General features: G+C 41.0%; 1 protein-coding gene and 1 long non-coding RNA gene across 3 annotated transcripts in view; one reads left to right on the top strand and one right to left on the bottom strand.

The window, feature by feature from the left end:
• The window catches only part of GYPC (glycophorin C (Gerbich blood group)), a 33,942-nt gene extending 33,508 nt beyond the window's left edge, over nt 1–434 (bottom strand). The window contains exon 1 of the mRNA XM_032479188.1: nt 52–434. Within this exon, the coding sequence (XP_032335079.1) occupies nt 52–88 (37 nt within the window). The 5' untranslated portion in view covers nt 89–434. The remainder of the gene's footprint in view (nt 1–51) is intronic.
• A 254-nt stretch (nt 435–688) lies between these two features.
• LOC116663541 lies at nt 689–7,316 on the top strand. Of its 2 annotated transcripts, XR_004319710.1 has the most exons (5): nt 689–1,705; nt 4,655–4,735; nt 4,850–5,027; nt 5,389–5,629; nt 6,907–7,316. It is a non-coding gene; the product is annotated as an uncharacterized LOC116663541 (long non-coding RNA). The 2 variants fall into 2 exon arrangements; XR_004319709.1 differs by lacking the exon at nt 689–1,705 and having other exon boundaries at nt 2,259–5,027.
• Nucleotides 7,317–27,738: the final 20,422 nt, after the last annotated feature.

The raw sequence follows: 27,738 nt of genomic DNA, 5'->3' as shown, positions 1-27,738 counted from the left end.
CTTCTTGGCGGCAGCTCGGCCCCCGCGCCCCGTCCCCCCGCGGGTACTCACCGTGGTGGGGCGGCGGCGTGACCTGGTGGCTGCTCATCGCCGGCCGGTGCGGGGCGCGGCCCGGAGAGAGGCCGCGGGAACCGGCGGGACGGTGGCGAGGGTCGCGGTCGCCCGCTCCGACCCTCCACAGCCGGGAGGAAGTGGCACCTGTGTCACTCTCGTGCGGCGGGCCCGAGGGGAGGGGCTCCGGCCCGGAGATAGGCAGACTTCATTTAGTTTTTCCTGCAGACTCGGCTGGTGGGGTTTCCACCCTCTGTTTTTTTTTTTTTTTTCAACACACACACCCGCCCACTTCTGAACTCTCTGAACTCAGCTGCGCTCCAACTTTCTGCGCGAGCGTCACATTTTTCTAACTAGGTTTCTGTTTCCATCTGCAGCTGCCAGATACAGAGGCTGAGAATTACCCTGTTTGCGGACTGAAAAACTCCCCGATGTGACATCATGGCCTTCCGGGGACCCTCAGGGACGGTGACCAAACAGGGCCAGCCCTGCGTCTGCGTCTTGGCTGATAGTTGCGAGGCCTCTCAGAGCTGCGGGGCTTTTGTGACCTGCAAAGTGTTCCCAGCTTGCCTCTCTTTTTAGGGGCGCTGTCCCAATCTGTGGGCTCGCGCTGGGGAAAGGGTCTTAGAAAAAAATTGCTGGACGAAGGTCATGGAATTTACTTGGATCCCTTTGCTTGGGGCTTCCAGACATAAGGGAGTTCGTAGAGAAGTTACTTTACTTAGGCAATTTAAAGACTCAGTATGGATTTAGACACTCTGGTTAGTTAAATGCTCTTTCTCCACATCCCTGAAGAATGTCACGTTATACGTAGCATTAAATCCCCCATTTACCGTAGAGAGCTTGAGATCATGTCACTCTGGTTTTAAATCCCAGCCTCAGGAAACACCTGTACTTCTAACGTCTGATGTCTGAACCTTTCTGTGGGACTTTCCGGTGCTGTTTGCCTGTGGTCCTCCATGCACTGCCCTGTGACACTCCAGCCCCGCCCTGCCCTATCCTGCTCCCGGCCCCACCTTTTCTCAGTAAGGTCACTCTGCCGCAGTCCCAGGGCACCATTCCAGCTGTGTGCATTTGAGGGTACCATCCAGGTTGAACACACCAGGGAGGCTGCCCCCTGGAGGTGTGCGATGGGGAAGCCCCGCCCAGGCTGGACCACTCCAGGCATCTTTGTTAGAGCTGCCTGCTTGACATAGTGTGAAAATATTCCTCGTTCTCTTTTGTTAGATAATGCTGCTAGATCTTTAGCCACATTTCCATGCTCAACATGTACACGCTAATGTGAAGGAAATGTCTCTGGTCAGTTGTGGAAACTTCTGTGTCTCATTTCCTCATCTTCGAAACAGAGACAAACCCACTTTCTTCCCGGAGTTTTAGAAAGACAATGTTTATAAAATAAGTGGCAGAGGAAAGGTACTTAAAGAAGCTAGCAATGATGAGTGTAACAGTTTAACATTTTGTTTGGTCATACAGGTAGGTCCATGTTGGATAATAGTATCTCCTGGGTTCAGAGTTCATAAATAAACAATGCCAGTGACCTGAAATGCAGCTGAGGGCCTGGCAGGAAGAGCGGAAGAACAAGTCCCTAGGTCACTGCTCCTCACTTAGGGGAGGACTTCTCAGAGGCTCACTTATAGCCAACTGGCCGTTACACGTAAGTATAAGAGTCTTCCTTAACTGATTTCTCTGGGTAGGACAGATTAAAAGCACCAAAGAGTAACAAGAATTCCTCATAGAGAAGAAGCCAAAAATGAACTAACTCAACAGCTAAACAACAAAGGTAGAAAGCCCGACAAACTATGAAGTTCAGGTACAAGAGCAAAGCAGTGTTTGTTATGGAACCAAAACATCTCAGGTCCATCAAGTAGAGGATGTGTCTGCACTGTGGTCTGACCGAGCTAAGGCTTTGGGACTCCATCTGAATTTGAGTCTTTACTGCCTTCTGCTAGGGAACTTCCAGCATTGTGCTCAATGTCTCTGAGCTTCACTTTTTCTCATCTATGAAATTGAAGCGATCTGCAGAGTCTGGTTGTTGTGAGTAATACATTAGCCTGTTAATCACTCATGGGATAATGCAGTGTCTTACTCAGCACATAGGAGTTAAAGATATTGGTCCCTTGTCCCCTCACACACACGCTGGGTTTATAGTAATGACCCCAGGCCATTCTGAAAAGAAGGTGAATAGTATTTAATAGTGAATAGTTTAGCTAGCAGGGAAACATTTGATATATGTTAGGAGATTTAACCACAGAAGTGTTTAATTTTAAAGAAATGAAAGCTGTTTTAAAATTTTTAAAAATACTTATGTGAAAAATTAAATGACATGGCAAGAGTCTGACACTGAATCACAGAAATGCATTATTAACATGTTTTCACGTGTTGAATGTTTATTATTGAAGCAGAAAGAACTGAGCTATGTCTTGCAACAATAAAACAGCTCTTATCCCACTTCATTCCCATAAATACCCTCAAAGAGGATATTGCCAAGGGCCCATTTTAAAGGCGAGAAAACTGAGGCTGGGAGCAGTGACAAGAACTAGTTCAAGGCAGTGGAACCAGGGTTAAGAAAGCTCTTCAATGCTCTGTAATGCATGTAGGACATGGCTCGTATCAGCGCTAAGCCCTCCAGGGGGTGAGAGGGTGTGATGGATGAGAGTTTTCCCTTCCCTCCTGGCACTATTTAGGGCAGGATCTGCCCACAGGAGGTGTGTCCCTGCCGGCTTTCTCACCTCCCCAAACTAACACTCAGTGCTGGCCACCTTCTTGGGAAGGGGCTTGGAGGTCCCCTGCTGGGGTCACTGTCTTCAGGCTGTGAGTTCTTACAGGCAGTGGTGGACAGGTTTTACTAGAGTCCTTTAAAATTTCTAATTAAAAGTTTGTCCTTCATTAAAGAAATAGATGCTCTTTATGCAAAAAAAATTTAAATGGAGAAAAAAAAAAACCCAACAATGGCTCATAATCTCTAGCACATGAAGGCATATTTATTTCTAGTCTTTTTAATGCACTTGTGGACCTTTGTTTTATACTACTGAGATTTTCCTGAATATGTGATTTTGAGTGCTGAGTTGTCATTACCAAACTTTATGTCACAACCATTTTTTCCTATAAAAGCATTTTAATTCGTTTTAATTACTGTTGTTCTTTTCTTTGCTGAACACTGCTGTGCTAAACCGTGTGAACACAAATACCTGCATTTCATATATTTTCTTCCCTTAGCTTATATTCCAACAAATGGCATTACTGGATCAAAGGTTAGGGGTGTGTTTAAGGCTTTTGATACATTCATGATTTGTCACTGTAACGGTTTGTATTCTCCTCAATCAAGAGTGCCAGTGCTCATCCCAGAATTAAGCATGAGATTTTAATTCATTCTGTAGGTTCTGTAGCTGAGAAACATGGAGTTATTGGAGTTTGCATTCTCTTGATTACTAGTGAGGTTGAGTATGACACCCTATGAGTATTTATAAATTACATGGTTTTTGTAGGTGAAAATTTTGCTCATGCTGTTCAGGGAGGAGGTTCATGTTTTTCTTACTGATGTATTTGAACTCTTTACCCACAAAAGGCAACAATACCTTTTAGTGTAGATTGCAAACATTTTCTCCTGGGGCTTTTTTTTTTTTTTTTTTCTTGGTTCTTTCCCATTGGCAGAGAAACAGTTCAACTTATCTGATGGGCAGCCTGGTGGCTTTTAGGAAATCCAAACTGTGGCTCTGCATAATTTAAGAGGAGTGGAGAGGAGAAACAGGGGTTTGGTTCATTGACACTGTCACGAGTGAGGAGTGATGAGCGTGGGGAGAAGCAGAGAAACTAACATGGCAGAGTCTGCAGCTCCCGCCAGGAAACTCTCTGCTCCCCCAGCAGCACACAGGTCTTTCAGGGGAGAACCCTTAGGTGAGCAGATTTTAAGGCTTGCTTTCACTGAGCTGCCATCCCCCTTTGCTCTAGACTTTGGCAAAGGCTGGTTCTCAGCTTGCCAGGCAGAGAAGAGGATGCCTCAGGTTGGTGAGGTTGTGAGACTCCGAGCTACAGCCCATGGCCCTGACTCACCTCCTTCAAGGATAGATCTCTAAGCATCCATGTGGCCTGCCTCTGGAAGCTTCCAAACCATACCTCTAAGAGAAGAGGAACAGCACAGAAGCCCAGCAGGAAGTGACTTTGGGCACAATCTTATGCCTTGGTAACAGCTCTAAAGCCAACCTGTCATGGGCTGTTAGGGTTGAGGGAAGCTTGGAGCTTCTGGCTGGCAACAAAAACAAAAACAAAAAAATAAAAGAAAAGGAAAGAAAGAAAGAAGGAAAAAGAAAGAAAGAAAGAGAAAGAGCACAGAGAAGTATGTGTGTTGGGGGAAGCTGGCTTGAATCTCAGAACAGAGGAGTCAGGGAAAAGAACCCAGCCTGTAGGTCAGTCTGCGTGATCCCCACACTTTAGGGGAGGTGTGATTTTCCAGGAAAATACTTCCTAACAGACACAGGATTGGACCTAGGATGTTCCGAGCCTGACTTCCCACATGTGGTTATTGCTAATGTCACAAGTGTCCTCGCCAAGCAGGTGGTGCTTTGTTTTTGTTTGTTTTCCCTTTTCCATCTTCTTCTTTTGACAGAAGAGGAAACTGGGGACCAGAGAGGTGAAGAAACCACTCATGCTCACACAGCCACTCAGTGATGGCTGGACCTGGAACCAGGTCTGTCCAACCCCAAAGCTCTGCTGCTGGGGGAATGTGCTGTAAGCTCACTCTCCCCAGCACCCTTCCTGCTCCACCCGGTGTCCCTGATGATTCCCTGGTGTTACTGCTCAGCCTCACAGGCTATTCATCCTGGAGACCCTGAGATGCAAGGAGAGAGGCAGGAAGTTGCTGGCTGAGTTTCCAGTGGTTTCCATCAGAACACAGGGAAATGGGAATCCTCCAGCAATTCAAGAGTGAATTACCAGCTTGCAAGGAGCCCTGTTTGGGTCACAGCCCTTTCCCTCTGGGTGTAAGTTGTTGGTATGAAACTGAGCTAAAACATTGCTTCTCCATCTGCTCCCAGCTAAGCTCTCGGGCCCCCAAAGGGAGGAGGCAGCTTCCTCTTTTGACCTTCTGTTGAGGCTTGTCCTGGGCCAAGAAGAGGGAGGAATTCTGGGCGTGTAGGTCTGTGTCTGGAAAGGGGGAACTGGAATGGTAATTATATTTGCCGAACTTTTGCTGGGAACGCTCCATATTTCATCTCATTTGATCCCCAAGGCAGTGTCATAAGTAAGGAAAATCCAGGACTGGGAAGGTGGCAGACATGGATTCTCATTTATGGCTTACCACTGGCCACTTTGCTAAGTGACTCTGTCTCCAAATCTTCTCAGGTGAAAAATGCGGTCGATGCCTCCACTGATGTGCTCCGAAGGGGCTGGCGCTGGCTCCAGATGAGTAAGACAGAGGCTTCACAGCACAGCAGAAAACATTTGAACATATCCTGGGAAATGCACACACACTGACGTCAGTGGCCCAGGATTGCAGCGAGATGTAACCCGTCCACCTCCGGATGGGAACGGTCACAGCGAGGCCGCGGGGACGTGGGCACCTGCTCATCACTTTCTCCCCTTTGTAAGTTTCTCCAGGCAGATGGCTCATGACAAGGAACATCGTATCTTGTACCTCTCACTTGCGATGGCCCATCACAATCATATTAAAGGGATGATCAAAGAGGTTTTCTTCCAAAGTGAAGGGCTTTTCAGGGGACCCTTCAGGGTGTATGAGATTTCAAGAATTCTGGGAAGGTGGATGGGGTGTGAAGCATGTTGAGGGGAGGAAGGAGGGAGATGGACTTCAGGGTGGCCGTGGCGGGGTGGGCGAATGGGGGTACATTAGCCTTCAGAGACACAGGGGCTGGGCTCAGAGCTGGCAGGTTGGAAGTGGGGATAGAGACAAAGAGGTTTGTTGAAGGTCTGTTTCGGGTGGAGGCAACTCCTCCCTCCTCCTGACCTTTGGGTGCAAACTGTCAGTTCCTCCACAAAAGTCTGCGCCAGGGCTAAAAATGTGTGGATGTATTTAAGAAAATTAAGAAACTTAAGGTGTAAGTGAACCAAGGCTGCTAGTGTGGGAAGGAGCTTTTTTCAGTAAAACCCTCCTTTTTGGGGGATTTGGGGGCCCATAGCTCCTCCTCCACACCCCCTAAAGCAGAGAGCATATAATTCAGAAACATAGGCTTTCCGGCCAGATTTTTCCTCCCCTCAAAAAAGGGTGATCAGGAAACAGATGGATTCAGACAACAGAAGAGGAAGTTCTTAATAACTTTTGGAAGAATCAGCCTGGTCGTTCATTTTGAAATGTTGGTAGACAATTACATATGACAGCCAGGTTGTATACAACAACCAGAACATGGAAGAAGAAGTCCAAGTTGAACAAAAAGAAAAAAAAAACACAACTAATCTCAGTTAAAGAAACAGATACAAATAAGGAAAGAACTTAAAATGAAGGAACGAGGCAGAATGTTAATATACTCAGAGATTTGGGAAAAAATTAAAACCACTCAGTAAGAGCAGTGTGCTCTGAAAAAGGGAAAGCAAATCATCACAAAGAATTCTCCAAAATTGACAGCACAATGGCCGAAGTAAAAATTCAGTATACGGGTTGAGAGTTCAAGCTAAGGACTCAGAGCAGAACAAAAGAGAAAAGATGAGAGATGATGTCGGAGGTCCAACTAGTATGAATTTCTCAAAGAGAGAACATAGAACATGGAAGGGAGGAAGGTTACACATCAATTACATGAAGGAGACAAAGGAGGAGGGGGAAGTAGTTCAGAGCTAAAAAATATAGGTCTTTCAGCTGGAAGGGCTGAATTTCAAAAAAAATGCACATATCTCTACATTATATCATTTCAGAGCACCAGTGATGAAGAGAAGATTCTTAAAAGCTTCAGAGACAGTGGGTGGTGGGGAAAAAGCATTCATCCACCCAACTTTAAACTGCACAAGTTCTTCTTTACAGCTCTTTTCCATGGGGCCCCTGCCTAGGCATCCTTTGTTCCAGGTACAAGAATATTAAGAGAGTCCCGAAGCCAGAGGTGAACTTCATACCCAGCAGAGAGAAGGGGACCACTGCATCTGCAAAAACAGGAACAACTTTGCAACAGTTTGTTACCTTGTGTGTGACCTCTATGGACACTAGCTCCACCCCTTGAATTCTTGAACTTTTACTATTAAACTCTCTGCCTTCCCTCCCCAGCAGGCTCACAGTCTTAGAGGCTTAGCCCACTGTGACCTCCTTGGCCTGGCAAAGAAACAAAGCTGCCTTTTCCACTTCATCCAAAACTCTGTCCTCGAGTCTCAATTCGGCAAGTGGGGAACAGAGGCTGAGTTTCTGCAACATTGTGGGAGAGGGGCCTGGACAGGGGCCTCGTGTGGGGGGCCAGCCATCCCTGGTTGCTTCAGAGGTATCCAGCCCTATGTGGTCACCCCACGTCTCTCTCCACCTGCCCCATATGGGGGCCTTCCTTGGCCTGACCTATGTGGACACCCCACTTGTGGCGCCTTACCAGCCGTCTCCTTCCTCTGGGCACGAGCAGGGGAGAATGGATCTGGGACAGGGGTGCATGAAAAGAACCTGGCGTGAGGTATCAATTCACATTGTCTGAAGTTGGCAAGTCAAAAACTCAGATAATTAGCGTATTCTCTAGGAAAATGAAGAACCCCCTGCAGACCTCCCACCAGAGCTGGCAAAAAGAGTCTCTTGAGAGCAGGCCTGTGGGTGGGGGCACGTGTGGTGGGAGAGGGTTGCCCCTTTTAAAACAAGAGCCCTCTTACCATCTGAACTATGTTTTCCTTTTCCTTTTGCTTTTTGAAGAGCACTTGGGAAAATCTAGAATATCATAAAAATACTTCAGTGGGCTGAGAGGATGGGCTTGATTTAGCCAGATGAAACTTTGCAGCGGTTCGAAGCCCTGAACTTGTTGCTAGAGAATGCACACGGAGACCAAGGAGGCAAGGCTTAGCTCAGCCTCCAGCCTCCATGCTGCATGATTTAAGGAGTGTGTGACAAGGGAGGGGTCTCAGTCTCTGTGATCTCCTTGAAGGACTGGTCCTGAGTCTCCCTGCCCCCTGAGCAATTCCAACTGAGGCTCTGAGTAGAAATGGTAACCCACCTTCTCCCAGTGTACCATCCAGACTAATACCACTGTCATGCCTGCTTACCTGAGTCCACCCAGGGGTCAAGCTTCCCGGGCTCTTCATCCCATCCAGCTTTTTTTTTTTGTAATAATATTTGAGTATGTTATTTTTATTTATTTATTTATTTATTTATTTATTTATTTATTTATTTATTTATTTAATTGAAGTGTAGTCGATTTACAACGTTCTGTTAGTTTCTGGTGTACAACAAAGTGATTTAGTTATACATATACATATATTCTTTTTCATATTCTTTTCCATTTTGGGTTACTACAAGGTATTGAATGTAGTTCCCTGTGCTCTACAGCAGAGCTTTGTTGTTTATCTGTTTTGTATATAGTAGTTTATATCTGTTAATTCCAAACTCCCAATTTATCCCCCCAACCTCTTTCCCCTTTGATAACCATAAGTTTGTTTTCTATGTCTGTGGGTGTATTTTCTAACTAAGTTTATTTGTGTCCTTTTTTTTTTTTTAAGATTCCACATGTAAGTGATATCCTATGATATTTGTCTTTCTCTTTCTGACTTACTTCACTTACTGTGATAATCACTAGGTCCATCCATGTTGCTGCAAATGGCATTATTTCATTCTTTTTTATGGCTGAGTAGTATTCCATTGTATGTATCTACCACATCTCCCTTATCCAGTCATCTGTCGATGGACATTTAGGTTGCTTCCATGTCTTGGCTATTGTAAATAGGGCTGCTGTGAGCATTGGGGTGCATGTGTCTCTTCAAATTATAGTTTTCTCTGAATAGATGTCCAGGAGTGGGAGTGCTGGATCATTTTTAGCTTTTTAAGGAATCCCAGCTCTTAATCTTTAATGGGCTCTATTGTCCATTCTTCCAGATTCTCTCAAGCCTCACAATTCCACCAGCAAAATTCCCTGTATTGTGTAACGTTTTGTTAAATGCTACCTTTATGTTCTTGGTCTTTCAGGAGCCTGGCTTTCCTCTCAAGTCAGGATTGTACCTATATCTGTATCTACATCATCTCCATCTCCATCTCCATGTGTCACCTCTACTTAAGAGGATTGCTTTCCAAAGTGCCAATTTCTATTGCCACCATCACTATGTAGAGTTCTTGACAGTCTACATCTTCTAAACACTTGTATTTTGAGTCTTTCAAATTTAGCTATTCAGTTTTGTGGGTAGGAGTGTTCCATTGTGGTCTCAATTGGCATCAATCAATCAATCAATCAGTCACTCAGATAAGATGACCAGTGAAGCTGAGTATCCTTAGAAGCTGGAAGGGACTCGTGGGCATAAATGAGATGCTGGAACAGGACTTGACCTCCATCTCTGTCAAGGACTTCATGACACTGGACTAGATATTTTCTCCTTTGATCTGTAGCTTTCTTGTCTGTCCTGTGGGCCTAACAACTCCTACCTGACAGACCTGTGGTGAGAACTGAAAACAATCCATCTATATAAAGTGGCAGGGACTTTAGGTTTTCAGTAAATGATGACTCCTTTTTTTAATTGTCATTACTCATTGGGTGATAAAAGCCACTGACACATAAAAAGCAGGCAGCACCCAGGGAAGGGGCTGTGAGGAGGCGCAGGGGCCTTGAGAGTTAACTTCTGAATGACCCCAGGATAGCCTGCACTGTTATCCCTTCCCCAGCACAAGCAGGGTGTTGCCCTGACCTATGCATACTGGGCATGGCTGTGAGGTTTTTTGGCCAACGGTGTGTGAGTGAACATGACCTCAGTCACATCCCAGCAGAGGCTGGAATGCTCCGGGCAGCTGCCTTTTCTTTGCTCTGAGCCATGCTTCTAGAAATCTAACTAGCTCTTACTATGCCACCTCAATGCCTTGATGTGGCTGTGTAGGATTACTTGGAATTGCTGGCAATGATGGCAGTCAGAAACATACCAGGACTTCATTGTATTTGGCAATAATAAAAAATAATGAACACAAATGAGATTCTCTTTACAGATAGAAATTAATATGACAATGGACAGCTACTCTGACGTTTACCTCTGAAGCTGGTCATGCTAGTTTTCTCAGAAACACAAAACAATGAGTACAAATGATCTGTCTGCTTAGAACTGAGAAAAAGCACAGCTGAAGTAAACAGCACCATTTTAGTGATCGTTTTCTCAGTCCTGGTGAAGCTGATGGAGTAGAAGTAAGTTCCACAAAACTAGACTCTTAAGGGATGGAAATAAGCTAGATGAGAGCATAGGAGCACTTGCAGAACAGCGAGATCTAGACATCAGCTAGTGCAACCCTCTCCTCTGCGTATAATGAGGAAAGGGTTAATACCAGAGCCTGCCATTCACGCATCTCCCCACCCAGTCTCCTGTTCATCTACGGAGTCAACACTTCATTTATTCTGCAGCCATCCCCTGGTTGTCCATGGTGTGTCAGACACCATACTCGGGGTGGAGGCTACAGAGATGACTCTGAGGAGTTGTTGAGAAAAGCAGGGATAAGAGCAGAGAGAAACACTAGACAGGAAGTTCCCACAACGTGGTGTAGAGGCTGCCTAGACAACTGAGCAGGGCTCCATCTTTGCGAGGCCACAGCAGGATGGACAGAGTTTCCACACCATGTCCAGACCCCTAGAAACGAAGCCTTGTTGTCCTTCCCTCAGCCCCAGGGCAGCTGGCACATTGGAACACTCAAAGATGGCAAGTGACTGAAGACCTTTGGCATGAACATGGTGAAATCCTCTCCCACAGTTATCAAATATTAGATCGATGAGCACAGCCCACCTGGTTTTATCTACCTGGTTCCATGTTAATGACCCTTGACTCACCTGGGCAATGCTTTCTTTTTTTTTTTTTTTTCTTTTTTTGAATTAAAAAAAATATTTTTTTGCACAGGGAGGTAATTAGGTTTATTTATTTGGTTTTTCAGTGGCGGATACTGGGGCTTGAATCCAGCACCTTGTGCATACTAAGCATGCATTCTATCACTGAGCTATACCCTCCCCCAGGGCAAAGCTTTCTGATCTATGCCTGGTCTCCTCCCTTTAGCCATTCTTTTAAAAATATTTGCCTCTTTTACCTACTGTTTGAGGCAAAAGCAAGCAGTGTATTCCTTTTTTTAGCTTTAGTTTCCTACTTCAACTCCCATCCAGACTGAGATAGATCTATTGCCTCTGTGTCATTTTGAGAACTATATGAGTTAATACATGGAAAGCACTAAGGGAATCTGGCAAATAGCTCTCAAAAATGTTGATGTTATTATTAGCTAATTTTTTTGTGTGCCTTTACAAAACATTCTGAATGACACAGTCTTAAGAATGGAATTGCTGAAGCAAAGAATAAATTTGGAATCCAGAGAGATACCTACCAGTTAACATTTTTCATCCCCATGTCCTTAGAATATGAAAGTCCCAGTTTCACCACCATAGATCAATGGTGTATTAATTTGTAACATAGCATCCTATTGCTGTTTTAATTTGCATTTTCTTGATTAAAAGCAAGGCTGCACGTCTTTCAGATCTACTCTTGTGTAGCCTATTTGTGTTCTCTTTATGAATTGTCTGTTTAGATCCTTTGTCTATTTTTCCTTTGTGGTGATTCTAGTCTTATTGATTTGTTAGAACTCTTTATATATTGTTAACAACTATTATATCTTGATATGGTGGGGGTTACAGGAAAGTTTACATATGTAAGCACCCAAAGAGATGTACACTTAAGATTTTTGCACTTTACTGTATGTTAGTCATAATCCACTTAAACATTTTTAAGATAGAAAAGTCAGACAGAAATAGACCCACAGAAAATTCAGGTATTGGGTTTATTAGACATGAAATCAATAACAATGTTCAAGGAATCAGCTGAAATGGCGATTTTTATCAGGAAACCATAAAAAAAGACTAAATGAACATTACAAATAAAAATATAGTAACCTATATTAAAGAACTCAACAGATGGGTTTCACAGCCAATTGGATAAACTTACAATAGAGTTAGTAAGCTGGAAATTAGGCCAGTAGAAAATGAATAGTCTGAGGCATGGACAGAAAAAAAAGATGCAAAACCACAAAAAGAATATGAGATATGGAGCATGGTGAAAATATATAACAGAATTATAACTGGAGTCCTAGAGAGATAAGAAAATTAAATAGTATAGAAGATGTACTTTAAAAATCATGGCTGATAATTTTCCCCAGATAACAAAAGACAGCAAGTCACAATTTCAAGAAGTGCTATAAATCTTAAACAAAATAAATGCACTAAATAAACCTATTTCTACATACATCACAGGAAGACTAGTAAGAACAAAAGATAATCCTAAAGGCCACTAGAGAAAAAGAACATGTTACCTTCAACTGAGCAATGAGTAGACTGAAAACTGCCTTTTTTTTTTTTTCGTTGGCAGTGGGGTTAAACTAGATTTTCTTTTTGTCTGCGTACATTTGAAATGATTAGCAGAAGTTAATACAAAGCTACTATTTAGGGGAAAATCCAAGTGTAGAGGCTAGAACCACATTCCAGTGACATGTATTCCAGGCTCTTCTTGGAAATGATTTTCCATGTCATCTCAACTTCGCAGATTTTCTGTAGATTTAATTTATATCTAAGTCACCTAAGAAAATCAAGCCTCTTTTTCTTTATTAAAAAAGCAAATGTATGTGATTATCCATGCTATTTGTTAGTATTGATTCAGAAAAACTGGCTGCTGCTCTGTAAAGAAAAAGCCTCCCAGGAGACGTGTAAACACCAGAAGTGACAAGATGCCCCATTTAGTCTGACAGCAGCTCATGGGAACATGAGTATAAGTGTCGAGCTTCACAGGCAACTCTTTTAAAGGAAAAAAATTCACTTATTTGGACATAAATTTTATAATGTGAGATAAGAAAAAGTGATTTTTCGAATATATGCATGTATGTGTATGACTGGGACATTGTGCTGTACATCAAAGATTGACATATTTTAACTGACTGTACTTCAATTTTAAAAAGTCATTTAAAAATTAATAGACTTTATTTTTTAAAGCAGTTACAGATTTACAGAGAAGTTAAACAGATAGTAGAGGGAGTTCTGGAAACACTTCCCCTACACACACAGTCTCCCCTATTATTCACCTCTTGCATTAGTGTGGTACGTTTGATACACTCAGTGAACCAATATTGATGCATTTTAATTAATGAAGTCCATAGTTTACATAAAGTTTCACTCTGTGTTTTACAGTTCTATGGGTTTTGACAAATGAATAATGTTCTGCCCACCATTACATTATCATACAGAATAGTTTCACTGCCCTAAAAATCCTGTTGTCCACCTAATCATCACCCATGAATTCCTGGCAACTATTGGTAATTTTTTGTCTCTGTAGTTTTCTCTTTTCCAGGATGTCATATGGTTGGAATCATACAGCAGGTAGCCTTTTCCAATTGGCTTCCTTCTCTTGGCAAAATGCACTTAAGCCCCCACCATGTCTTTTTGTGGCTTGAGAGCGCATTCCTTTTTCTTGTTGAGTAATACTCCATTGTATGGATGTACCTGGGTATCCATGCACCTATTGAAGAGTATCTTAGTTACTTCTTGATTTTGGCAGTTAAGAATACGATGCTATAAACACTTGTGTGCAGAGTTTGTGTGGGTATGAGTTTTCAAACTCAAATGGTCAGTACTAGGAGAGTGAGATTATATGGTAAGGCTATGTTTAGTTCTGTAAGAAACTGCTAAACTGGCTAAACTGTCTTCTAAACTGGCTATAGGATTTTACATTTCCAGCAGAAGAGGATGAGAATTCCTTTGCTCCATTATTTTTTTTTACCAGCATTTGTTACTGTCAAGTTTTTTTTTTTTTTAATTTTAGCAATCTTAAAAGATTGTTTGATTATTTCACTAAAAGTGATATTTCATTGTTGTTTCAAAACAATGTCTTAAAAGGTTGTGTAGTGGTATTTCATCATTGTTTTAAGTTACAATTCATTAATAATATAGGATGTTGAGCATATTTTCATATACAAATGTGATACCTGCAGAGTTTCATTGATGAGATATCGTCACATGCTTTGCTCATTTTTTAATTGGGTTGTTTGTTTTATGATTGTTGAGTTTTAAGAGTTCTTTGTATTTTGGATACAAGTCCTTTATCAGACATGTTTTGCAAAGATTTTCTCCCAATCTGTGGTTTATCTTTTTGCTATTTTCACAGTGTGTTTCACAGACTGTAAGTTTTATTTTTTAGCATCTATATGTATTTTTTTATTGAAGTATAGTCAGTTTACAATGTTGTGTCAATTTCTAGGTGCACAGCACAATACTTCAGTCATACATGAACACACATATATTCATTTTCATATTCTTTTTCACCATAAGTTACTAGAAGATATTTAATATAGTTCCCTGTGCTATACAGTATGAACTTGTTTAGCTATTGTATATATACTAGTTAGTATCCACAAATCTTGAACTCCCAATTTATCCCTTCCGACCCCCTTTACCTACTCTGCCAGTAATCACAAGTTTGTTTTCTATGTCTCTGAGTCTGTTTCTGTTTCATAAGTAAGTTTGTCTGTCTTTTTTTTTTTTTAGATTCCATATATGAGTCATATCATATGGTATTTTTCTTTCTCTTTCTGGCTTACTTCACTTAGAATGACAATCTCCAGTTCCATCCATGTTGCTGCAAATGGTATTATTTTATTATTTTTTAATAAGTGCCCCAGAGCATAAGTTTTTCATTTTAGTGAAGTCCAACTTAGCAGTTTTTTCTTTCATGAGTCATGACTAGTGTTGTATCTAAAATCTCATTGCCAAAACAAGGAAACTATGAATTTCTTCTATCTTATCATCTAGAAGTTTAATGGTTTTCTGTTTTAAATACATTTTGTATATTTTACATACATTTGGTATATTTTAAATAGGCTTATGATCCATTTTTACTTTTTAAATGAAAGAGGTAAGGTCTGAACCTAGATTTTTTTTTTTTTTTTGTATTTGGATGTCCAGTAGTTTCAGCACTACTTGTTGAATAGACTCTCTTTTCTCCAACTAATTGTCTTTTGTTTTTCATCAAAGATCAATGACCATATTTATGTGGCTCTATTTCTGGGCTCCTTATTCTGTTCCATTGATCAGTTTGTCTACTTTTCACCAATAGACACTATTTGAAGTTGGGTAATATCAGTTCTCCAGCTTTGCTCTTTTCCTTCAGTATTGTGTTGGCTATTCTGGGTCTTCTGTCTCTCCAAAGAAACTTTAGGATCAGTTGGTCAATATCTACAAAATAACTTGCTGGGATTTTTATTGGGATTGCACTGAATTTATGGATCAAGTTGGGAAGAAGTAACATCCTAATAATACTAAGCCTCTCCATGTAGATTTTCTTTAATTTGTCTCATCGGAGTTTTGTAGGTTTCCTCATATAGATTCTGTGTGTGTGTGTCTGTGTGTGTGTAACATTTATATCTAAACATTTCAATTTCAGAGGCGAATATAAATAGTATTGTGTTTTTTATTTCAAATTCCAATTGTTCAATGCTGATATACAGGAAAATAATTGACTTGTATATTAACTCTGTATCTGAAAACTTACTATCTTCACTTAGTTTCGAGAGTTTTTGGTTGATTTTTGAGATTTTCTACGTAAATAATCATGTCATCTGCAAACAAAGACAGTTTTATTTCTTCTCAATCTGTATACCTTTCATTTAATTTTCTTGTCTTATTGCATTAGCTACCAGTACATTATTTAATACAAGTAGGGAGAGGGAAATCTTTTTCCCTCTTTTCTATCTTTTTCCCATTCTCAAGGGGAAAGCCTCTAGCTTCTCAACATTAAAAATAATGTTATGAGTAGTTTTTTGGTAGATGTTCTTTATGAAGTTGAAGAAGGTCCCTCTAAGTATGCTGAGAGATTATTTTTCCCCATCATGAAAGGGTGTTGGATTTTTAAAAAATCTTTTCCTGCTTCTATTGATATAATCATGATTTTTCTACTTTATCCTATTAATATGATGGATTATATTTGATATTTTTTTGAATGTTGAACCATTTTTCCATACTTAAAATAAAACCTACTTAGCTGTGGTGTATAATTTTGTTTATACATTGTTAAATTTGATTTGTTAATATTCTGTTGAGGATTTCTTTGTTCATGAGAGATATTGGCCTGAATTTTTCATTTCTTGCAAGGTCTGTATCTGGTTTCAACATTAGAGTAATGATGACCCCATATCTTCTATTTCCTGGAATATATTGTAGAAGATATTTTCTGGAAGATAATCTTTAAATGTTTGGTAGAACTCACCAGGGAAACCACCTGGGCCTGATACTTCCTTTTTTGGAAGTTTATTAATTATTTATTCAATTTATTTGATAGATATAGGGTAATTAAGATTATATATATTTTCTTTCCTGAGTATGGGTAGGTTATATCTTTCAAGGAATTGGTTCATTTCGTACAAGCTGTCAAATTTGTGGGAACACAGATGTTCACAATTTTCTTTATTATCCTTTAATATCCATGGGATCAGTAGTGATAGTCCCTCTTTCATAAATATTAAATATGCTAAATATGACCAATTTAGGTATTCTCTCTTTTTTTTAATTAGTTATCCTGGTTAAAGTTTTATCAGTTTTATTGAAAAAACAGATTTTGATTTCTTTGGTTTTTCTCTAGTATTTCCTATTTTCCATTCTATTGGTTTCTGCCCTAATTTTAGTATTTACTTTCTTTTCCTTGCTTTAGGTTTACGTTGCTCTTTTTTAAAATCTATTTTTCTAATGTGAAAGGTTAGCTTTTTGATTTGAGGTATAGCTTCTTTTCCAATATATACATCGAATACTATAAATTTCCTTCTAAGCATTGCTTTCCACAAATTTTGATAAGCTATATTTTCATTTTCATTTATTTCAAAATATTTAACAATATTCAGTCTCTTGGGACTTCTTTTTTAACCCATGTGTTATTTAGAAGTATGTTCTTTAAACTCCAAGTACTGTGAGATTTTCCAGCTATTATGATCAGTTTCTAGTTTAACTCCATTATGGTCTGAGAGCAGACATCGTATGATTTCTTATTCTTTTAAATTTGTTAAAGTCTATGTTTTATGTCCCCAAATGTGATCTACCTTGATGAATATTCCACTTGAGCTTTAGAAGCATGTATATTTTGCTGTTGTTGGATGAAGTATTGTATGAATGTCTATTAGATACGGTAGATTCATGGTGCTGTTCAATTCAACTATGTGCTTATTGATTTTCTGCCTGTTAGATTTGTCAGTGTTGGAGAGATATTGAGATCTTAAACTATAATAGTGAATTTTCTCTTTGCAGTTTTATCAGTTTTTGCCTCCGTAGTTTGATGCTCTGTAATCAGGTGTATATCTGTTAAAGATTTTTATGTATTCTTGGAGAATTAAGCTTTTAATCATTCTGTGATGCTTCTCTTTATCCATAATAACTTTCTGTCCTGAAGTCTGCTTTATCTGAAACTAATATAGCTACTGTAGCATTCATTTGATTAGCGTTAGATTAGTATGTCTGTCTCTATCCCTTTACTTTTAATCTATCTATGTCTTTATATTTAAAGTATGTTTCGTATAGATGACATATAATTGAGTTTTTAAAAAGAATCCTCTCTGAAAGTCTGTGTTTTTTAATTTGTATATTTAGGCCATTCATATTTAAGGTGATTACTGATCCAGTTCAATAAATACCTACTATATTTGTGACTGTTTTCTATTTGTTGCCCTTGTTCTCTGTTCTTATTTTTGCCTTGTACTCTTTTTCTGCCTTCTCTGGTTTTAATTGAACATTTTATATTGTTCCATCATTTTCTTCTCTTACAGTATCAATTAAACTTCTCAAAAACTTTTAAAGTGGTTCCCCTAAGGTTTGTAATTAGATTTACAACTAGTTCAGGTCCATTTTTCAAATAATACTAATCTGTTTCCTGGTTAGTACAGGTAACTTATGACAGAATATTCCCAGTTCTTCTCTCCTTTCCTCTATATTTCTGCCATTTATTTCACTTATCTATAAGCTATATAACCCAATACATTGTTGCTATTACTTTAAACAAACAGCTTTCTATTAAGTCAATTAAGAATCAGAAAAATAAAATATTTTATTTTTATTTACCTCCTTTACTCCTTCTCTGAAACTCTTCCTTCCTATATATAGATCCCACACTTAAGATCTTTGCAATTTTCCTTCTTTCCAAAGGACTTCTTTTAACGTTTTTTGCAAGGCAGTGACATACTGCCTTGGTATGCCATACAGTATGGTGACATACTGTCTCAGTTTTTGTTTCTCTAAAATAATGTTCATTTCTTCTTCATGTTTGAAGGATAATTTCACTGGATTCAGAAGTCTAGGTTGATAGGTTTTTTTCTTTCAGTGCTTTAAACATTTCACTCCATCCTCTTGCTTGCCTGGTTTCTGAAGAGGATTCTGATGTAATTCTTATTCTTGACCCTCTGAAGGCAATATGTTTCCTTCCAACTCTCCCACCCTGGCTTATTTAAAATTTTTCTCTTTGTCTTGGTTTTCTCCAGTTGGAACATGATGGCCTAGGTATGTTTTATGTTTGGGTTTTGTGAATTTTTTTCTGCTTTATGTTCTCTGAGATTCCCAAATCTGTGGTTTGCTGCCTGTCATTAATTTTAGAAGATTCTATGCCAGGATTAATGCAAACATTTCTTCTGCTCCTCTCTCTTCCTTCTGCTTCTGGTATCCCTACCTTTTGTGATTGTCTCACAGTTCTTGATATTCTGCTTCCTTTTTTTCCCATTCTATTTGCATATCAGTTTGAGAAGTTCCTCTAACATATCTTCAAGTTCACCGATTCTTTCCTCAGCCCTGAGCAGTCTACTGGCCACAACATCCAATGTCTCCCAGTTGGAGCTCCTCTTCAGGAAATCTGTTGGGACCATGAGAGAATGAGCAATGCAGAACTGGCAATAGGGAACCTAGAAATGCTGTTCTGCCACATTTCACCGGGAAAATTGGGCAGCAGGCGGAACTTGCATGCTGAAAGGGAGACTGACACAGTTGTGATGACTCAAGAGGAGGGAGGGGAAGAGAAATGACTGAACACCAGGGCCACCCTGCAGCCACCTTGAAATCATGAGGGGGATCCTGCCTGATGAGAAAATCAATACACCAAGAATAGAGAATAGAAAAATGGGAAAATTTTTGACTTCTTGCAGACACCTGAGATGGCCAATTCATCCTGAAACTTATCCTATCAATGGACTTCCTGTTTTATAAGCTAGTAAGTTTCTTTATTCAGTAAGGTATTTTTGTTGGGTTTTCCCAATTACTTAGAGACTATAGCAACCTCCCTGACACTATTCAAAGTGAGTTGTTATCATTCTATGTGGTCATTTTGTTTAGTAAGAGCATTTTCTTCCTTCAGATACTTAGTGGGGAGATTTCCTCTACCCTGAGAAACCACTTTGAGTTGTCTCTGAAGAGAAGGTAAGGCAGGGATTTCAACTGGTCACTTGACCTGAATCCTGATATCTTGACCTCTATTTGGGCCTTTCCTCATTGCTGACTTCTCCCAACTGTGAGATTCTACTCCTTCCTCAGATCCTCAGTCAGATTCCTCACCTTGTAAAATTTTTCCTTATGACTCCAGGTGACTACAAACTGTTATGAAGTCACTGCAGAATTACAGCAGACAAGATAGCTTCAACTGATAAACTTGTACACCATTTTCTCATGGCTTTAAGCGTGTTTTTGTGTTCTCAAGTCTGGATATACTCAAAATGCTCTCAGCTGCAAGTAACATAATACACAATTAAGTCATACAGAGGTTTATTGTTTATTTAACAAGAGGTCTGGTGGTAGTCAGGTGGGAGTGTAAGCATCTCGATAGTGATATGGAAAAGCCAAGCTCTTTTATCTCTTTGCTCCACTATCCTTTGCATATTTGCTTTTTGTTTTCTTGCTTATCGCCTCATGGCAAGACAAGTCATGCAGCTCCTGTCAATCCCCGTGCATTCCTTATTAGCAATCCCAAGGAAAGGTGGGTCTGGGCTGGTTGATGTCATCATAAACCCAGCTTGTGTTCTTCTATCTACTCTACCTTTTCAGGGTGTTGGCCTTTGACCTTAAGCTTGTCCCCTCATGGTTGAAAGATGGCAGCAGCTCCAAGACTCTCAGGTCAAGCATCAATGTTCACAGACCAGAAAAAACAATGCTCCTTCCCCAGTTCCCCTTTTGGAATATGGAACATTTTCCTAGAACCCCTAAAAAAGGCTTTTCTTTGTATACCTTTGTCTAGAAGCTCTTACCTAATTAGTGATAAGAAGAATGGAACCTTATAGACTGGACCAGATTAATAAAATGTCACTCTCTGTCTCTGGAAAGGGACCTCATTTTCCTTGAAGTATATGACCACCTGTTAGTAAAAGGAATAAGCAGAGGGTTAGGCAAAGTAATAATAATAATAATAATAATAATAATAATAATAATAATAATAATAATAATAATAATAATAGCAATCCACCATAGAAAACTTTCCTTATTCTAGGAAATATTGAGAAGGAGGGGCATTGAAGTTGCACAGGCATGATTTTGTAACAAAAGTTTTAATGACAATATTGAAACAAATATTGAAATACTTTACAGTAAACACCTGTACATCTACCATATAGAACGGAGCTACCCTTAATATTTTACTATACTTGCTTTATCAAAATGTAATCATGTATCCATTCTTTGATCCATTCATCATTCTGTTTTAGTTTTTTGATACACTTCAAAGTAAATTGCAGACAAGAATACACTTCATCCTAAATACTTCAGCATGCATATCATTAGAGTTAAATATTTTATCTGATATTTTTATTTTATTTTTAAATTCTTATTTTTTATTGATGTGTAGTTGATTTACAATGTTAGTTTAAGTTGTACAGCAAAGCAATCCATATATACATATATATACACACACACACACGTATATATATGTATAGTCAGATTCTTTTCTACTATAGCTTATTACAAGAAACTGAATATAGTTCCCTGTGCTGTACAGTAGGTACTTATTGTTTGTCTATTTTATATATAGTATTGTGTATCTGCTAATCCCAAACTTATTTTTCTTTTGATAGACAATGTATATACAATGAGCTGCACATAATTTCAGTGTATGGTATATTCTCTGAGCTTTGATAAATGTCTACCCATATAGTCTGTGTAGCTCAAACACCTACTGAGACATAGACCATTATCATGAAAATTTCCTGTGATCCTTTCACATTTACCCTCATCTCCAGCCTTCCAGAGGAAACCACTGCTCTGACTTTCTCTCATATAGATTAGATTTTTCTATTCTAGAATTCTTATGACTAAAATAATACATGTCCTTTTTTGTGTAAAAATTCTTTCACACAGTATAATGCCATGAGATTTACCTGTGTCATTTTGTATAGCAGTAGCTCATTCATTTTTACACATGAATAATAATACACTATATGAATATGCCACATTTTATGTTTCTATTCTTCTATCAATGGATATGTGTTTTCCAGTTTTTGTAAATATGAATAAAGCTGCTCTGAACTATCTTACCCAAATCATAGGAATTGGTATAACTAAAATTGACATTGGTGGGTTGTAGTGTAGGAATATATTTAGTTTTGTAAGAAATTGTTGAAAGTTTTCCCAAATTGGTTGAACATTTTACACTTCTACTAATAACGTATTACAGTACTAGTTTTTTCACAGTGTTTTAGAAAATCAGATGTCCTTATAAATAGGGGTTTATTCCTGGTCCTTTATTCTGTTTAATTGACTTAGCCCTCAGTCCCTATGGAGACACCATGCTTTCTTGAACATTGTTGTTGTTGGTTTTTTTTTTTTTTAATAGAAAGTCTTGACATCAAGAAATGCTAATGCTCTGAATCTTTTCTTCTTTTACAATATTGCTTTGGATATTCTAGGTTCTTTGCATTTTCATATGTTTTAGAATCAGCCAACCAATCTCTTCAAAGCGTTTGTTAGAATTTTTGGGGGGTGGTTTTAAATCTGTAGATTGATTTGAGAGGAATTAAATTAAAATATTGAAACTTTTCATCCATTAACATGGTACATCTCTCCATTTATTTAGTGAGTATTTAATATCTCTCAAGATTGTTCTGCAGTTTTGAGTGGAGAGGTCTTAAACATCTTTTATCTTTAAGTATTTAAATAATTTTGATGCTGTTGTAAATGAAGTTTAAATTTTTTCTTTGTTTATTGTTAATTATAGAAAATTCTTTTTGCATATGAGCTTTTATCTTGCATCACTCTCAAATTCATTTCTGACAGATGCAAATGTGTTATAGCTTTTATTTTGTGGTTTCATTGGGGTTTTCTACATAAACAGTTATGTTGTCTGTAAATAAGGGCAGTTTAACTTTTTTCTTTCCAGTTATATGGCTCTTATTTCTTTTTATTGCCTTATTGCACTGGCTAGGAGCTCCAGCAAAGTGTTAAAGTGTTAAGATGGGAACTAATATCTTTGCTTCATCCTGACATTAGACAGAAAGCATGGAGCCCTTCACAACTGAGTATGATGTTGGCTATTGGTTTTTAGAAGTTCTTGATTAAAGTTAGAAGTTCTCTTCATAGTTTTTGAGTTTTTCTCAGGAATGGAAGTTGAATTTGGTCAATTTTTTCTGCATCTATTGAAACAACCGTTTAGGTCTTCCCTCTTTATTCCACCACTATTATCCTCATGGTGATCTGGGTCTTGGTGCCTTCAGGTTCCTGCTCACAGGAAGGGGGGCAAAGTCAGGAGAGGGCACTTGCCATCAAGTGGCAAACACCCACCTTCTGTTGGTGGGTCCCAATCATATGCCCACATCCAGCTACAAGGGGGCCTGAGAAAAGTGGTCACTGGCCAGATGGCCATATCTACAGCTACAATTCAGTTAGTGCACAAGAAGGGAGGGCAGGAGCTAGTAGATACAAGGTGAAAAACCCTCTACCTTCTGTTTGAACCTCGCTGGTGATGGGAAACTTACAAATGACTGAAGAAGCCAACTTCCTCTTCACACAATTCTGAAAATGAAGTTTGCTCTTTGGGTAGGCCCCCATCTGTCTGCTTATAGCCTTCCCCAATTCTTCTAAATGTCCCACCACAGATAGAAGGGGGTTTGTGTTATGTGCCTCAAATAGGTTCTAAATAATTTCATTCTAAAACAAAGTGATGATGTCAGCCCTCCACACACAAGACCTCAAGAGACTTCTGTTGCCTATCTAAGTAAGCCCGAACTTCTTTGGCCTGGTAGCATTGGCCTCCATATCAGAAAGAGAAGAATCCACAGAGTAAGATGCCCTGTTACAGTGTGTTGACTCTGGAGCAGGTGCAGAAGTGAAGCTGACTACTGACCAAGGTCTAGGTCCTGAGGTTTACCTCTGTCTTGGGAAACTCTGCTTTCTTCAACTGCATCAGCGTTGTCCTCTGGCTGGTTTCCAGTTGACCCAGGGATGGATGAAGTGGTTTCCAGGACAAATATACAGGATATCTTCCACTCAACAATATCTCTATTGCCATTTTGCTGTATTTCCTGAAATGCCATCATTTACCTTTCATTGCTTTGGGTTAAGGTGTGGTTCCTTCTCAGAATGCAGATCAAAAATTTAGATTGGACTCATACATTTTCACATTGATTAACTGGCTGGAGAAATTGCAGACAAGCGTGGCAACACTAAGTAGTTCTCAGTAATTATAACCTCACTGTGATTCGTTTTCTTTAAATGAGGAAAGTGCAGTTTAGAGAAGCTAAGTGATTTGACTAATGCCACTTGGCCATTTGATAACAGAGCTGTGTAACCAGTGCTTCTTAACTTTAAATACTGTGTGTGTCCATGTGCCCATTTGTTCATTTGTGTTTTCCTTCAGTGTGTGGTTAATTTCACAGCTTGAGAAAGTGCTGGAAAAGGACATGTAAACATCTTTTTGTTGCATGCAGGGAATCCCCTGTGCTAAAACAGTGCCTATGAAGCTGTGAGGTCACATTGACCTCAGATTTAATCCTGCTTCCTTCACCTACTAATCTCTGAGCCTCAGTTTCCCCATCTAGAAAACAAGGATACTTTGCAAGCCAGATTTTCTCCATCTTGACATTATTGACATTTGGACTGCATAATTCTTTCTTGTGGGCAGTGGGGCAGTGTGTGTGTGGGGGGCGGGTTCCTCTGTAGAATGTTTAGCAGTGTCTCCTGGTGTCTACTCACTAAATGCCAGGAGCACACCCCGCTTGCCCTGAATTGTGACAACTAAACTATCTCCAGGGATTGGCAGCTGTCCCCTGGGGTGTAAAGTCATCTCTGTTGAGAGAGGCTGCAGCAGGCATCGACTAGCATGTGCTCCAGGTCTTCCAGCAGCGCCCTGTCTGGGCACCTGTTCAATGGTGTCAGTGTCGCTACCTTCCCGACCTCCACATCCTTCATCTTCAAGATCAGTTCTGTCTCCCATCAACTCCTCGATTCTGCTTCTTCATCTCCCAAATGGGTTTACATTGGAAAGTAAACCTGCTGGTGTCATTTTCAAAGCTGCCTCAAATACTGCCTTTTCTTTCACATTTTCAATGGGCTCTATCTCAAATTGCAGAATCACCTAAAAAGCAGCATGTATTATGCTTTATATTACAGATGAGAAAACTGAGTCTCGAAAAGGCCAACGGTGATAAACTTTAAATAGTGGATTCCAACTCAGTTCTGTCTCACTCCAAAATCTATGCTTTTTTTCCTACACCATGCAAAGGCTGTGATAAAGCTGCCCGGTCAGAGGAGTGAGCCCAGGTTTAGCTAGGTTTCAGGTAAGGAGCAGCCTGTTGCACAGGGGTAACAGGAGTAGGTCAGGGCCCCATCCACAGCGCAGGGCCCCTCCATCCTGATCCTACTGAGTGTCCACTCGCAGAGTCCTCTGAGGCTCCCCAAAGCCCCTGCTCACACTTTAAGCATCAGCCGTAACAAATGTGTGCGATTCCCAAACCTCAGGACTGGCTGGATGCACACAGATTACCTGGGATGCCCCTTAACATGGAAATTCCAGGACCCCACCCTGAGGCATCTGACCCAATGGGCATGGGGTCTGGGCATCCTGGATAACTGTATCTATGAGATGCTCTCAAATACCACCCTCCCAACCTTTCCCTTCTGTCCAGGACACCTCCAAACTCTCCCTTACCCCCGCTGGTTCCTCCTCAGCCCCAGGTTGGCTCCCTGCTCCAGCTGACTGCTGGATTGAGTTCTGTGTCCTCACCCTGTGCTCTCTCAGTGAGGTCCTCCCCCACCTCATATTCCAGTTTCCATCTCAGCATGTGATAAAGTGGACATTGAAATCACCTGTTGCTTTGCTGATCTCGGCCACTTTCTAGGACAGTGGTTCTCCACTGGGGGCCATTCTGCACCTCATGGGACATCTGGTGGTGTCTGGTGACATTTTGGCTGTCGCAGCTGGGAAAGGGGTGCTACTGGCATCCAGTAGGTGGAGGCCAGGGATGCTGCTGAACATCCTGTAACACGAAACACAGCCCTGCAACCAGGAACGATCTGGCCCCAAATGCCAGTAGTGCAGCAGTGGAGGAGCTCTGTGATCAAATCGCTCCTCTCTGTTTACGAGCTATGCACCCCAAGCAGGTTTCTCACCTTCTCTGTGCTGACATCTTTGTCTGTGACATGGTTCTCAAGAGCATCTACCTCCTGGCTGCTGTGGGGATGAAATGAGTTAATGCGTGCAAAGTGCTTAGAACAATGCCTGGTGGGCAGGGGGTCAGTGACTATTTGCTTGACCCAGAGTGCAGCCCCAGGTGGAAGTTTAGGGTCTTCAAGTCCCTCTGACCATTCTCCACACAACAGCCACTCCGCTGCACTCCAGTCATGCTGCCTGCGTCTGTAACACCCTCAGAATATCCTCTTTCCTCTGTCCCACAATTTGCATTTCAAACCCACCTGGCCAGTTGGAGTTGGCCTTCTATGAGTTTAACCTTGACCCACTGATTAACTCCCCTCTAGAATCCTGCTTGATGGGTGCAGGGCAGGTCGGCACTGAATCACTTGAGAGCCTCTGTGGGCTGGGTCACTTAGGGGATCTGGGCGCCTCCTTCCCACTCCCGGTCTGCAGTGCTTCTGGGAACCCCTGGTGCCATGGGCACCCCCAGCCCCTTCAAATGTGCCCTGGGCCTTCCCGGTCAGGCCCTTTGCTCTACACTGGAGGTACAAGGCAAAATAAGACATACATGATGTTTGCCCACAGGAAACTCACAGGCAAGATGAACACACAGCTCAACCAGGAGGCCTCCTCTGCTGGTCAAATGTCTGGGATCTGGGCCTGAAACTGGGGCCCAAGGCCTGGCTGGGCTGAGGATGCTGTCTCATGTGCACTGCTACTGTGTTGGGTGTAGCACTGCCCTTCCACATGAATAGTGTAAAAGAGAGGGATGCATCTGACTGCATATGAGATCTGTTCCAGCACAGCATCTGACCCTGTGCTTTGTTTCCTGTGCTCAGTCATGTTGGTTCTACATCTTTTGTAAAAGTATGTTGCCTAGACCCTGAAATATACAGGAGAGAGCATTCTCAAGGCTCCGATCTTTAAGTGTACAACATATTTCCAGTCACAGAGACATAAAGAGTTGCAGAACACAGAGTAACATTTGTCTTGCTGAAGGTTTACAGGAACATCATGACCTGACCCACGTGGACAGCTACAAGAACAAAGGATTCCAAGAAGAAAGAATTCCTTACACCAAGAAGTTTGCAACAACCAACCACACCCTCTCCCCTTTTTAGTTTAAAAGGAGCCTGAATTCTGACTTGAGGAAGATGGTTCTCCAGGACATTAGTCCCCCATCTTCTCAGTCTTCTTGCTTTTTGAATAAAGTCATCATTCCTTGTCCTAACACCTTGTCTACTGATTCATTGGCCTGCTGTGCAGCAAGCAGAACGAGTTTGGACTTGGTAACAATATCACACTGATGACAGCCCTGGTGATTGCTACTACTGTCCCCTCCTCCTTGGTGGGAAACTGGGCTCCAGGAAGTCAAGTAACTTGCCCAAGGAAGTGGAAGCCTCTTTCCACACATGATGGTCATCACTGACCACCCCCCCACGCCACCCTAACTGCCCTACCCTTCCCTGCTCTTGGGCTCGGGCACCGTGGGGCCCTCCCATGGAGGAACTGGTCCATGGTTCTTCCTGGATGCTGCTGTCCTTCTCTGTGCCTGGTGAGAGCCTGGAGCCTGTCCATATGCCTGTCCATATGAACGCAGCATCCATCCCCATCTGGCGGGCCTCAACCACACCCACCTGCTCATGTCACTTGGAAGGAGGTCTGGCCCTCATCTCTAGAGGTAAATTGATTCCCTCCACCCACCTGCACTGTGGAACTGGCTGGTTTATACACTGCTCCCACCTGCAAATCATCGCTGTGTTGTCCCCAGTGCTGTCAAACCTGCTTATCGGACTCGGAAGGCTGGAGGAGCCAGGCCATAAAGTTAAATGAAATCCCTGCAGAACTTAGGATTTTGGTGACAATGAGGAGGAATTACAACTTGGAGGCGGGTGAGGGAGGTTGCTGACGCCTCCATTCTCTCTGCAGGCATTATTTAAAAGGCTCTTGTTTTCTATG

This window comes from Camelus ferus, chromosome 5, assembly GCF_009834535.1.
Source record: "Camelus ferus isolate YT-003-E chromosome 5, BCGSAC_Cfer_1.0, whole genome shotgun sequence".
Taxonomy (NCBI): Eukaryota; Metazoa; Chordata; class Mammalia; order Artiodactyla; family Camelidae; genus Camelus; species Camelus ferus.
The sequence above is the reverse complement of the archived record's forward strand: the minus strand, read 5'-3'. Positions and strand labels throughout refer to the sequence as shown.